Source organism: Pituophis catenifer, unplaced genomic scaffold (genome assembly GCF_029215685.1).
Source record: "Pituophis catenifer annectens isolate HBS135680 unplaced genomic scaffold, rPitCat1.0.hap2 SCAF_3, whole genome shotgun sequence".
In the NCBI taxonomy this organism is placed as follows: domain Eukaryota; kingdom Metazoa; phylum Chordata; class Lepidosauria; order Squamata; family Colubridae; genus Pituophis; species Pituophis catenifer.
The window spans coordinates 19,140,751-19,155,301 of NW_027256883.1; the positions used below are offsets into that span (position 1 = coordinate 19,140,751).

The 14,551-nt window shown below is 40.9% G+C and overlaps 2 protein-coding genes across 2 annotated transcripts in view; one reads left to right on the forward strand and one right to left on the reverse strand.

Moving 5' to 3' along the window:
- Positions 1 to 3,742: 3,742 nt before the first annotated feature.
- UTP23 (UTP23 small subunit processome component) lies at positions 3,743 to 7,683 on the reverse strand. The gene is made up of 3 exons (XM_070942045.1): positions 7,409 to 7,683; positions 4,634 to 4,808; positions 3,743 to 4,223 (listed from the first exon to the last, which is right to left on the reverse strand). Exons 1-3 carry the CDS (start codon positions 7,594 to 7,596, stop codon positions 3,843 to 3,845), a joined length of 744 nt encoding a protein of 247 aa, XP_070798146.1. The 5' UTR covers positions 7,597 to 7,683; the 3' UTR covers positions 3,743 to 3,842.
- Positions 7,684 to 9,033: 1,350 nt separating this feature from the next.
- Positions 9,034 to 14,551, forward strand: part of EIF3H (eukaryotic translation initiation factor 3 subunit H) — an 81,717-nt gene continuing 76,199 nt past the window's right edge. Inside the window, exon 1 of the mRNA XM_070942046.1 lies at positions 9,034 to 9,189. Within this exon, the coding sequence (XP_070798147.1) occupies positions 9,073 to 9,189 (117 nt within the window). The 5' untranslated portion in view covers positions 9,034 to 9,072. The remainder of the gene's footprint in view (positions 9,190 to 14,551) is intronic.

The window sequence follows — 14,551 nt, forward strand, 5'->3', positions numbered from 1 at the left end:
ATTTTAGCAGTGGCCTGAAGGCTTTGTGCCAAAATTGACTAATATTTGGAACTGTTCATAATTCCTACCTTGATTGAAACTCTAGTTCCAGCTAAAGAAAGCTCGAAAAGATAATGCTGCTACCATCAAATTTCAACTGTGGGTGTGAACTTTTGGTGATGTGCAGTGTTGTTTTTGTGTTAAATGTACTTTCTTGGCCAAAAAGTTTAAACTTGGTTTCATTAGACAACATATTTTCCCACATGCTTTTGTCAGACTTGATGTAGGTTTTTGCAAAATGTAGCCAGGCTTGGATGTTTATAAGAAAATGTTTCCATCTAGCTGTCCTACATAGCTCAGACATGAAAAATATGAGAGATTTTCACATGTAGTACAGAACCAGTACTTGCCAGAACTTCCTGCAGCTCCTCTAATGTTTCTGTAGGACTCTTTGGCAGCCTTTTAGACCAGTTTTCTGGTTTTTTCATAATTTTGGAGGGACATCCAGCTCTTAGTAATGTCATTGTTGCCATATTTTTTCCATTTGTTGATTACTGTCTTCACTGTCTTCCATAGTATATTCAATGCCTTGGGATTTTTTTTGTACCCTTATCCTAACTAACATCTTTCAACCGCGAGATCCCTTTGATGCTTTGTAAGCTCTTTCTTGACTGACTTTTGCTATAAGGCAACTGAGTAAATGTCAGAAAAATCCTACTAGAACATCTGAACGGGCTTGATCAGTCACTCATAAGAGGATGTGATCATTTATGCAGCCATAGTACTCTATTCCCTCCCCCCCAACGTGTTATTAAAGGTACACTTATTAAAGGTAGAAACAATTCTGAAGTGATGTTTTTTTTTACATCTCAAAAATCTGGCATTTTAATGAAGGCATGTAGATTTTCTATATCCACTGTATAACCTAGAGCAGGAACCTGGCAATTTCCAGATGTTTCAAATGTCAAGAATTTGGTATTTGGTCAAATACAGTAGACCAAACTTTCCATATTCCCTTGTCATTGACCATGCTGGCTGAAACTAAAGGAAGCTGAATTCTAAAGCATCTGAAGAACAGTGACCTATTGTTAAATTACTGTAGCCTAATTTAATTAAAGCTGGCTTGATTCTAAATTGTCAGGAATGAACTGTTCAGTTTTTTTCCAGCTCTTGTAATAGTATTCTACATGGTATTCTTACTGTACAAATGCTACATTTGTAGATAGGCATTATGGTTCTAGTTAGGATCATTTTCAAATGTGCATTTGCTTAGACTGACCTCATTAATTTTTAGCATTGAAACATGGAAAATAAGATCACTGAATGGTTACATTGTAATGAGCTCTGCACCTTCCTTCAAAAAACTCCCAGGACATATAAGAGGTATTCTCCACACCCAAGAATCAATACAAGTTAAAACAATATTCTAGCAGACATGAAAATCTATTCTAACTGAAGAAAGCATATTTATAAGCTTCTTTTAGCCCAGGGAAATTTGAAAGGAGAAATGTGATTCAAAGCATAAGGGGACATCTGTCTAGCCTCTTGAATGCTTAAAACAAGCATGTCTTTCCTAGATCTTAAAAATAACTGCATTTCATTGCATAATGTAAAGGTTCCCCTCGCAAATATGTGCTAGTTGTTCCCGACTCTAGGGGGCGGTGCTCATCTCCGTTTCAAAGCCGAAGAGCCAGCGCTATCCGAAGATGTCTCCGTGGTCATGTAGCCGGCATGACTAAACGCCAAAGGCGCAGGGAACACTTATTTCATTGCATAAGAAGCAGAAAAAATATGGCTGGATTTCCTGATTAACGCAAAGTAAATCAAAGGTGGAATAATGTAATTTTTACTGCTCTCATTTGAAGAAAGAACCAATTCAAAGCAGCTGCTTCTCCTGAAATCCTGGAGGTTGGGGGTGGGGAAGAGGTGGAGAAGAAGAAGAGCTGGCTAGAACAGGGCTCACCAACATTTTGGACCTCAGGGACCACTAAATTCATAATTTTAAATCCCGCAGACCACTAATATGATCTGCCTGATGACTGGTTGGGTGGGCATGGCTAGGTGGTCATGGGATTGGGTGATTGTGGCCAACTCAATGTCACTCATGTCGAGGGGCGCCTCGCTGGCCTCTACTCACCCCTCCCCTCCCAGCCACTCCTCCCCTCCCTGCCTGGGTTCCTTAGGGCCCCAACAAGAAGTAATTGTTGGAGCTAAGCAGCCATCAGAGAAAGAGTTGGCAAAATAGCTCAGTTTAAATTGGATCTGACCAAGAAGCAGGCTCAGTAGAAGCACCTCACTGAGGACTACGAGCATAGGCTTTCCAAGCAGAGGGAAGATATGCGGGAGTGCAAAGCCTGGACTCAGCGGGCTGAGATGGTCAGCCAGTTTGAGGCCATGATGCAGTCCCACTGGAACAAGGTCCTCTGGCACTTCATCACCAGCGGTGCTTCCCTTCAGCCTTTGCCCAAAGCCTTACACCAGAAGATTGAAGCAGACCCCAAATTGGAATTTCTGCCCCTCTCCGACCCACAAAAAGACCCCGAAGGGGGAGACTCTCTGCAGCAACACAAATGTTCATTGCACATATCTGTCCCACGGGCCTTAGTTTGAGGACCCCTGATTTGAGGACCCCTGACTCCCAATAGCCTCCCACCGACCAGTCCGTTCCCACAGGGAGGGTCTCCTCAGGGTGCCGTCAACCAAGTTATGTCGACTGGCGGCGCCCAGGGGGAGGGCCTTCTCTGTGGGAGCCCCATCCCTGTGGAACGAACTGCCCCCGGAAATTCGTAAGATCTCCGACCTCCGGGCGTTTCGCTGCTCACTGAAGACCCTATTATTCCACCAGGCCGGACTAACAACACAATAGCTTTTAAATTGGGATATTTAAATTTATTGGGGTTTTAAATCTGAGCCACTTTATTTAATTATTTTAAATTTTATATTGTTGTTTTGTTTGTGTTTTTTTAAACAGGCTGTACACCGCCCTGAGTCCTTCGGGAGAAGGGCGGTATAGAAATAAAATTATTATTATTATTATTATTATTATTTAGTGCAATATAAAAAAATGCAAATAATTTTTCTGCAGACCACCAAAATTTTCTCGCAGACCATGATTGGTCCATGGATCACCAATTGGTGACCGCTGGGCTAAATGCTTTTTCTTATCCCTGATCTCTTTTAATCCTGTCTTATTCTGATTGCAATCTTAGTAGCATGTCCCTATCCTGAATTTAACTTGGGTGTCATCTTCATATAAGGCTTATTTTGCCATCCTCAAAATGCTCTCATCAGCTAGCCTTCTGGGATTCAAAAAAGGTATGGCTAAATAGCTTGAAATAGATCTATACTAGTCTCTCTTTAGTTCTTTGTCAGTAAATACAAATTTAACACAAAATAGTTTGTTGTGAAAGTGACTGCCTGAGGGCTCCTGGATTGGGGTTGAAAAGTGAAAGGAAGCAGTATGCTCCTTCCCATATTTGGGTAGACCATGCTGGTTTGATGTCTGATAAAGCCTAGAAACTAGTGAATGAGATTTCACTGAACTATGGCTATATAAAGATCTTGATTTATGTAGAAAAAACCTGGCTGAGAGAAAAATACATGTGTATGTATGTACATATATATATATATGTATGTATGTATGTATGTATATATATCAACTGCCACTACAAAAGATGTGCACAATTTCTTTGAAATGAGATGCTAAAAAAATGTGTAGTTCTTTTCACTTATAGCATCAAGATGACATACATGGTAAACTATATTATTTTTAGAAAACGAAGTATGATTTATTTTTGAAATAGCATTAACTACAGATCCAAAGTCCGCAAAATAGAAATGCACATCAACTATTCAGAATAATGTTAGGCTTTCATATCTTGGACAGCTGCGGTCATAGTGTCTGATTTTCTTTTATTGCGCTTCCGTTTTCCCTTTTTCTTAGATATGGAAGACTGTTGGGATTCTTCTGTTTTTCTCTTTTTCTTCAGACAGCTGAGAGGATTTGGCCCAGCAGCCCTTTTCCGCTTTCTTTTTTTGGGTTCTGAAGTTTTCACAAGACCTTTTTTCTCTTTCAGAAATGTAATGGTCTGTTTATGGTGTTCCGGAATAAGCTGGTTTGTGTGGATTGCTTCTATTGAAGCCAAAGATTTGGCGGAAGGCTTGTCCAGAACCATTGTATTCTGAATTATAAATAGCAGAGGAATTCCAGGCCTTTTCTTTATTTTTGTGGCCAGGTGCTGGTCCTGTTTTTTAGAAAGTAAAACAGAAAACAAAAAGAGCCTGTTACAAGAAGCAGGTGAGTACAGACTACATAATACAGAACAATAAAAACCACTAATTACATTCCCCCAGCCCATGAGTTGCTAAAATTTAATTAAACTCTTTGAAATATAATTAACCTAATATTGCAAGTGTAACAGCTGTAAAGTAGCTATTACTATATATAAATGTAACACAGGTAGGACAGCAAATTATCTTAATAATTAAAGATAAGTAGTTGGTAAGTACTGAATTCATTGCAGCAAGAGTTTTTTCTTGAAATCAGAACAAAGTCTAATGACATAGTTATTCAAGGTTATTTAGAAGAAAATGAATGAATATTTTTAGTGCCGGTCACGTTTTATTCAAATATGTTCAAGTGAAATAAATTTACCTGTGTAGCTATGAAATAATGATGTGGATTACCATCCTCAACCATGGACAATAGGCAGACTGAACCACTCACTGGATTTTTGAAATGAGAGCAGTTGCGAAGTTGAAATCTCTGTGCAATTAGTTTTGCACCATACAACTCTTTCCCCAAGCATTCCAATTCTTTTAACACACATCTGAAAGGGAAATATGGTAAGAAAAAGAAGCACAAAACTTTATTTTGTATTTTTAATAAGAAGCTTAATTATATCAAAAGTCTACATCTATAAACAAATCTGCTCATAAATGGCAGGTACCAATGTCTTTTTGGAATTAAGGTAAAATCCAGTGGCAGGTACCAATGTCTTTTGGGAATTAAGGTAGAATCCAACTAACTCCAGATAAACATCCAAATTATGATTACATGATTGTGGGGATGCCACAACTGCAAAGCATGGCCATAAATCTTGTTCAACATTGTCGTAACTTTGAATGGTTGCTGAACAAGTGATTGATAAGCAATGACTGCCTCTATTTCTTATACTTTTAAGATGCAATGCAATTTCTTAAAATATACAAGGAGGAAATTAAATATATTCCCAGGAAATTAAATACATATGTCTGCACTGAAAGGCAGAAATACATCAAGAAATGAACCCCCCCATCACATATGATTTCATTACGTGATCTATTTCATCTGTTTTTTGTTTTACTGCTTATCTTTTATTTATACAGGACATGTTTTTTATGCTTAGGTTGTGAACTACCTAGAGTTTAAGATGAGTAGCATGTAAATATTTAAATAAAGAAAGAACATATATCAAGGAACACTTTTATTTATTTGAATTTACAAGTTGCTCAGGTTCAATGGACATCAAGTAATTGATATGAGATCAATGTGTTACATAGTATATATGTAACATAGTAACACAGCATGATACTATCTACTGATCAGTGCTTGATTTTGGGCCAGTCACCCTCTTTCAGCCCAAAGTATCTCACAGGATTGTTGTTGTAAGAACAAAGCATTTTGCTCTGGGGAAAATGGGAGCAGGGAGTGTTTGTACATCATATTGAGCCCCTAAATGGTGGGATACTGTATATGCAATAAAAACATTCAAATATCACCCACTCCCATTATGCCTCACAAAGTAGGATGGGACATTAAGAAAAAAATTGACCATATGATGGTGCGGGTGGGTAGGTGTCAAAACAGACAAGAAGATGGAAGGAGCATCAAGAGGCAAGTCCCATTGTTTTGCACAACTTGCTTCCTGTTACTGCTTCCACATGCTTGCTTGACACTTGTTCCCAACATAGGCATCTTTGTTATTAACATCTATACTCTGTCCTTTAACATTAGGGTTACCAAACACCTGGGTTAAAAGAACAGGCAGGCAAAGCTTTAAAATGAAATATTGTCTGGTTTTTTGAGTGTCTTGGGAATTTTTCCCAATAGTCATTCAAACTTTCAGTACTGTGACTTTGTATATTGGCTGCTTCTTTCTTTCCCTCATCTACCAACATATTTGATAGCCTAGAATTAGGTTATTTTTATTTCCTGATTTTTAGCAACTGGGTTCAAAGCATTCCCTTCAAATCTATGATCACTGTAGTCAGTAGATGACAAGTCATCGTACATTTATATGGGAAATATGAAGAGCACATTGTTATCCTTTATATATTATTCCTAGCATAGGTTTTTGAAAATAAAGATTTGTTGGAAAAATATTACAAGAGAAAATCATTTTTTCAGGCACTGGAAAAAGTAATTTCATGTACATGCAGGCCTAAGAACTTTTTGTGCTCTAATTTCCAACATGGATGCCAAGAAAATTAATATAATCTCCTATTCCATCTGATTTCTCCTCCTCTCCAATTATTCTTCTCCTTTGCCTGTACAGGTAGTCCTCAATTTACGACCACAATTGTCCCCAACATTTCTGCTGTTAAGTGAATTTTGCCTCCATTTTACGACTTTGTTTGCCAGAGTTGTTAAGTGAATCCCTGCAGTTATTAAGTTAGTAACCGGGTTGTTAAGCGAATCCGGATTCCCCATTGACTTTGCTTGTCAAAAGGGGATCCCGTGACCTTGGGACACCGCAACAGTCATAAAATAGGAGTCCGTTGTCAAGCATCCAAATATAAATCACGTGACCATGGGGATGCAACAACGGTTGAAAAACGGTCATAAGTTCCTTTTTTCAGTGCCATTGTAACTTTGAACGGTCACTAAACGAACTTGTAAATTGAGAACTACCTGTATGTGGGTTCAATTAATAGAGTTAGAATAACAGCCTTACCTTACTCTACCCTTACTCAAGGGTTTTAAATCTAGTGAAGGCTCTTGCTATAATAATAACAGTAACAGAGTTGGAAGGGACCTTGGAGGTCATCTAGTCCAACCCCTTGCTCACGCAGGAGACCTATACTAGGGATTCGAACCGCAGAACTGCCGACAAGCGGCACTGCTGTTAAATCAGCGGATAATCCTTGCCCCCACCCCCCCAACTCCTTTCGCCGCCTCGCAAGGACTTCTGCGAGTGGCCCCCGCGTCATTAACCGTTGGCCGGCAACCACCGTCCCGCCCCTGTCGCGCGGATCTCTCCCATCAGCCAATCCCAGGCCACGCTGCTTGGAAGAGCTCGCGCGGTTCGGCCGGCCCACCCATCCATCCCGCAAGGAACAGAGCGCGCGTGCGCGGTTTTGCAGCTCGTCTCGCGCTCCTGTCACTCGTCCCTCGCAGCCAATCGAGGCGCGCTCCCCACTCAACTCCCCCGCCCCCACATTCCCTCACCGCGTCGTGCAGAGTTGCGTGGCTCCGGCCAGGTAACCCGGCAACTGCTCGCGTATCTGGATCTTGTTGCGCAGCGCAGCCTGGCAGAAAGTGCCGTCCAGCAGCACCTGGAAAGGCTCCCGGAAACCAAAATTGTATTTGTAGAAGCCCATATTCTTCTTGGCATGCTTCTGCCGGGTGATCTTCATGACAGGAGCCTAAGGAGCGTAAACATACGAGGAGACCTCACAAAAAGCAGGCAGCCGTCTCTCTCTCTCTCTAACCGGAAGTTTGGATGGTTCCTTTAACGGAAGAAGAGGCCACGCTGACGCATGCGCAGAGTGTTCCTGCCTGAAACACGTGGGGAACGGTTCTGACAATTAAGAACCAGGCTGCAAGAATTCGGCTGGAAAGCTGCTGGGCGCAGAAAGTTGTAAAGTGCTCATAAAAAAAAAACGCAATGCATTCATTTATTCAATAAAATAAATTTTTAAAAGTATAATTTTCTGTCGGTAATTGAAAGCAGAACAATTATTATTTTGGCATTTTTAGTGGGTGGCATTATTATTCATTCTATTGTAACGTTATTGCCCCAGGCAATTGGGAGCAGATACATTATCTAAAACTGGGCTATTAAATTTGGCTCTGACTTTGGCAAGGGTAACAGCGATATCCGTTAGATTCATTTCTGAAGAGTAGCGGCCTCCCCTCTTGCAGCAAAAAGAGAATATTGTGCACTTCCCAAAACGAATAAAATCATTATAACCATGCTAGACAATTCTATATTGAGAATTGCAATCTCAATATACGGAGAAAGGACCAAGTTTGGGGTGGGGGTGGGGATTCAAAGGGCTGTCCCTTGAAGTTTTTCCTTAGTTCATAATCACTTTTCTAATAATAATAATAATCATAATCACTAATCGAATGTATCTTTTCTTGTACACTGAGAGCATATGCACCAAGACAAATTCCTTGTGTGTCCAATCACACTTGGCCAATAAAGAATTCTATTCTATCCTACCCTATCCTACCCTATCCTATCCTATCCTATCCCTTATTCTATTCTATTCTATTCTATTCTATTCTATTCTATTCTATTCTATTCTATTCTATTCTATTCTATTCCTATCCTCAATTCAATTCTGTTCTGTTCTGTTCTGTTCTCAATTTTAAAAGGCTGATGGGCCCAGATGGGACTGCTGGTTAAATGAACCGCCGGAATCGTGTAAACGAAACACATTGTGCTCCAAATCGGATTGCCACTGAGTCATTTCCCACTCTTAGCAACCACATAGGCAGATTTTCTCGCATCCTGCATTTTAATAACGTTACCCATTTGTGAGGCGCAACCCGATCCTCTATCGCAGGGGTCTCCAACCTTAGTAACTTTAAGCCTGGAGGACTTCAACTCCCAGAATTCCCCAGCCAGCAAAGCTTTGCTGGCTGGGGAATTCTGGGAGTTGAAGTCCTCCAGGCTTAAAGTTACTAAGGTTGGAGAAATCAGCACGGTCTCTCCTATCCAAAAGGCCGGTTTAAACTGACTTTGGGGCTTCTGCAAAAGCGGAACCTTCTTTTCCGGGATCGTGTTTCCAGTAGCTTTACCCGGAAGATCCTATCCGGCGCAACGCTCCACCCCCCCCACCTCTTTCCTTCCCGGAACGGTGTGCTCGCTGCTTCTTTTCGCCATGGCGTCTCGTAAGGAAGGAAGCGGAGCCGTAGCTTCCGCGGTCGTTAGCGGGAAAGCCAAAAGCAAATCGAGCCCGGGAGACTCGGCGGTGAAGCAAGTGCAGATCGACGGGCTGGTAAGCGAAAGGGAGAAACCCGGCAGGGATGAGGATGGGCTATTTGGGGTGTTTTGTTGTTGTTTCAGCCATCCGTTTCAGCATCCTGCATCGGTAGCCCCGTTTAACTCGGGTGAAAAGGCAGCAGAGAGAGCCCTTCTTTACACGAGGTTCCTTGAGAGAGAGAGAGAGAGAGAGAGAGAGATGAAATAAATAAAAAAAGAGGGCTGTGAAAATATCTACAGACCCCTCACATCCTGGCCATAAATTGCCCTCAAAATGATGCTATAGGGCAGGGGTCTCCAACCTTGGCAACTAAACAATATAAATATAATTTATATTTATATAAATAAATATAAATAAATATTAAAAAAGACTTCAATGGATAATTAGAACTGCAGAAAAAACAATAGCTACCAACCTGCCTTCCATTGAGGACCTGTATACTGCACGAGTCAAAAAGCGGGCTGTGAAAATATCTACAGACCCCTCGCATCCTGGACATAAACTGTTTCAACTCCTACCCTCAAAATGACACTATAGAGCACTGCACACCAGAACAACTAGACACAAGAACAGTTTTCCTCGAATGCTATCACTCTGCTAAACAAATAATTCCCACAACACTGTCAAACTATTTACTAAGTCTGCACTACTATTATTCTTCTCATCCTTCCTATTACCTATCTCCTCCCACTTATGACGATAACCTTGTTCCTTGTATCTTTACGATTTATATTGTTTTATTTAGATTAGATTAGATTAGATTAGATTAGATTAGAATTCTTTATTGGCCAAGTGTGATTGGACACACAAGGAATTTGTCTTTGGTGCATATGCTCTCAGTGTACATAAAAAGAAAAGGTACATTCGTTAAGAATCATAAGGTACGACACAATGATAGTCATAGGGTAGAAATAAGCAATCAAATCATACTAGGAAACAATAGAAATTGTAAGGATACAAGCAACAAAGTTACAGTCATGCAGTCATAAGTGGGAGGAGATGGGTGATAGGAATGATGAGAAGATTAATAGTAGTGCAGCCTTAGTGAATAGTTTGACAGTGTTGAGGGAATTATTTGTTTAGTAGAGTGATGGCGTTCAGGAAAAAACTGTTCTTGTGTCTAGTTGTCTTGGTGTGCAGTGCTTTATAGTGTCGTTTTGAGGGTAGGAGTTGAAACAGTTTATGTCCAGGATGTGAGGGATCTGTAAATATTTTCACTGCCCTTTTTTTGACTTGTGCAGTATACAGATCCTCAATGGAAGGTAGGTTGGTAGTATTTGTTTTTTCTGCAATTCTAATTATCCTCTGAAGTCTGTGTCTGTCTTGTTGGGTTGCAGAACTGAAACAGACAGTTATAGAGGTGCAGATGACAGACTCAATAATTCCTCTGTAGAACTGTATCAGCAATTCTACAAATCTACAGACCCCTTACATCCTGGACATACATTGTTTCAACTTCTACCCTCAAAACGATGCTATAGGGCACTGCACATCAGAGTGACACAATTAGACACAAGGGCAGTTTTTCCCCAAATGCCATCACTCTGCCAAACAACTAATTCCCACAACACTGTCAAACTATTTACTAAGACTGTATTACTATTCTTCTTCTCATCCTTCCTATTACCTATCTTCTCCCACTTATGATGACAATCTTGTTGCTTGTATCGTTATGATTTATATTGTTTTATTTAATTTGCTAGTTGACTTGATAGCTTATTTAGTATCCTATGGCTATCATTAAGTGTTGTATCTTATGATTCTTGATGAATGTATTTTTTTTAATGTACACTGAGAGCATATGCACTGAAGACAAATTCCTTGTGTGTCCAATCACACTTGGCCAATAAAGAATTCTAATCTATCTATGTGACAATCTGGGACTTGACTAAAGTGCAGGATTCATCTGCCGCACCAAGCCTATCAATGCGGTGTGCTTGTTTTATGTTGTAGCATGCCGTGAAGAAGATTTGTAGGTTATTAAACTTGGTCTACACAACATAGAGCAGTCCCAAAGGTGTCTCAGAAAATTATTGCTGAGATCCCACAAGTTTCAGATTTTATAAAAGCCCATTTCCCTTTCTTCCAAAATCTTACAATCAGGAAATGTAAATAACTGTATTTGTTTGATTGTATCCTTTAACTTATTTAGAAATTCAGGAAAGAGTATATCAGGATGTCTATGGAGATTCTCAGCCACCAAGGTCATGGTTGTATCAAAGGTGTTTTTTCAAGAGGCAACTGAACTTTCTGGTTTTTCTTGGAAGCCGTTTCGCTTGTGATCCAAAAAGCTTCGGTGGCACAGTGGTTAGAGTGCAGTAGTGCAGTCTACTTCTGCTGATCACCGGCTGCCAGCAGTTTGGTAGATCGAATCTCACCAGGCTCAAGGTTGACTCAGCCTTCCATCCTTCCAAGGTCGGTAAATTGAGGGCCCAGATTGTTGGGGGCCATATGCTGACTCTGTAAACCGCTTAGAGGGGGCTGTAAAACACTATGAAGCGGTATATAAGTCTAAGTACTATTGCTATTCAGCTCTGACTGGATGGTGGGGAATGGAAGGATTTAGACTCCATGCAGACAGCAAAGTCCACATTTTGGGCAGAGAGGACCACCGGTTTGAAAGAGGGGTCAAAGAGGCCATCTATGTCAAAATTGAACAGCCCTCTCAACAGAAAAAAGCAATTTTGGGACAACCATGACCTGGTTTAGTGAGAATCTCCATAGACATTTAACATAGAGCAGTGTTTCTCAGCCCTTGGCAACTTTAAGGTGGGCGGACTTCAACTTCCAGAATTCCCCAGCCAGTGGCAAGTGTTGTATGAACTCAGTTATAGTTTACTCAACAAACTAGAATAAAAACATATTTTCTCAGGAAGTCAGGCAAAAGAATTAGATTCTATAGAATTATAGAATCATTAGGTTGGAAGAGACCTTGGAGGTCTTCTAGTCTAATCCTCTGCCCAAGAAAGGTGTCCTCATACCATCTCTCCAAATAACAATAATACTTAGACTTACATACCACTTAACAGTGCTTTACAGCCCTCTCAAAGTGGTTTACAGAGTCAGCATATTGCCCCCCAATGACTTTGGAAGGCTGAGTCAACCTTGAGCCTGTGAGACTGGAACTGCCAAACTGTTGGCAGTCAGCAGAATTAGCCTGCAATACTGCATTCTAACCACTGCTCCACCATGGCTTAAATATTGGATGTCCAATATTTTCTTGAAAGCCTGTAGTACAGTGGACTAAAGCACTGTTATTAACATCTGTTGCTTGCAATTACTGCAAGTTCAAATCTCACCAGGCTCAAGGTTGACTCAGCCTTCCATCCCTTCAAAGGTAGGTGAAATGAGGACCCAGATTGTGGGGGCAATAAACTGACTTTGTATAAAAATACAAAAGTATGAAGGCTATTGCTTAACGCATTGTAAGCAGCCCTGAGTTTCCGAAGAAGGGCGGCATATAAATTAAAGCAAAAAAGAAAGAAAGAAGAAGGAAAGAAAGAAAGAAAGAAAGAAAGAAAGAAAGAAAGAAAGAAAGAAAGAAAGAAAGAAAGAGAAAACCTCCAGTGACGGGGCACCCATCAACGCCTGGTGGCAAACTGTAAAAAGCTGTTCCATTAAGCTGTTGCTTGATAGTTTTCACTATCAGGAAATTCCTCTTCATTTGTAGTTTGGATCTCCCTCTGACAGGTTTTCACCCATTGTGTCTTGCCCTAACTTCAGATTCTACGGAGTATAGATCTTTGTCCTTTTCCCTGCAGCAGCCCTTGGAAAGTCTTCTCTTCATTAAGCTAAACATACCCACTCCTTGACTGTTCTTCATACAATTTAGCTTCCAGGCCCATGTGATTGCAGAGTGGGGCCCAGTTATCAGAATGTTGAATCTGTGTCATGTTACTTTTTAAGGGCCCATCGTACCTTTGAATGGTCACTTAAACAACCAGTCAGAAGCCAAGGACTACATGTACTGATTAGACTGATGAAGTAATGCTTCCTTGTCAATGATGAACAGTTTTTAGTGGCCTGGGCATAACAGACAGAATCTTTCAGGATGAGATCTCTAGATATTTTTCTACATCATTTGTCTCCTACTGACTTGAGCCCTTTCTAGAGTCATCAAGCTATCATTGTGCTAAAAAAACCAGAAATACTGACAACAGATTTTAAATCACATCAGTGGTAGCTGGATTGTGCTATAAAGATGCTATGGTCATTAGTGCTCAAACAGCCATAGTTGGCACGCACATTGCTGTAACACTGAAGGCGATTCAGCAGGCTGTAAAGACCCATTTGCCTACGTTTGCCTTACATCGGATAAGAATCTCCTTGGATTATTGTATGGAGTATGATTATAGGTTATAATAATTGATTTGATTGTAAACTTAATCACCCTTTTATTATAGCTCATCATACTTGTCTATTTAACTGTACTTTTGTGATGCATTACTTTAAAACACTGCATATATTGGAAGCTGCCAATAGACTCTAAAAAGCAGCCTATTAATATTTTAGATAAATTACTGCAGCATATTCGTGTATCACTGAAACACTGATTTTGTGTTGCACGTCAGGGGTGGGTTCTAAATTCTTTTACTACCGGTTCTGTGGCGTGGCTTATTTTGTGGGTGTGGCTTGATGGTCATGTGACAATTCTTTAGGATTTAGCAGAGGTACTGGTCTACCAGGCTTTTAACTGCTTGCAGAGCTGTACCGGTCTACTCATTTGTTTTTGGAGGCACTGGTCTACCCATTTATTTTTGCAGGCACCGGTCTACTCATTTGTTTTTGGAGGCATCGGTCTACCCCCACACTGCCTTTTAACACTGATCAGCTGTAGGGCGGCCCTTTGAAGCCCCGCGGCAAGAGTTTAAATAGTTTTTTTCCTTCTAGCCGATCAACTGGGATTCAGGAGGCAGCAATAGATTGGGGGTGGGACCAAATAAAAGGTAAGAATAACGGGGGGGCGGGGGGGCAGAACTGGTTCGGTGATGTCATATCGTCACCGCTACCGGCTCGGCGGAACTGGGCGGAACCAGGAGGAACCCACCACTGTTGCACGTGATCTTAAAATGTGTGTTCTTTCTGCATTTATGTTTTGCTTGAGTTAGTAAAAGAAAAGAAATCCTTTGTGATGGGGAATTTACATATTTAGAGCATGAATCTCCAACCCCTGTGCCCCGGACCAGTACCGGTCCATGGCCCATTGTGAACTGGGCTGTGCAAGCGGTGGGCGAGCGCGTGAATCTTCATTTGCACATACGTGGGATCTAGGTTGTGCATAAAACCATCCCCCCTCCTCTGATGCCGCCAACACTGCCAGTCCGTGGAGCTAGAAAGATCAGGCACCACTGATTTAGAGGACATCTAGACTCCTGGG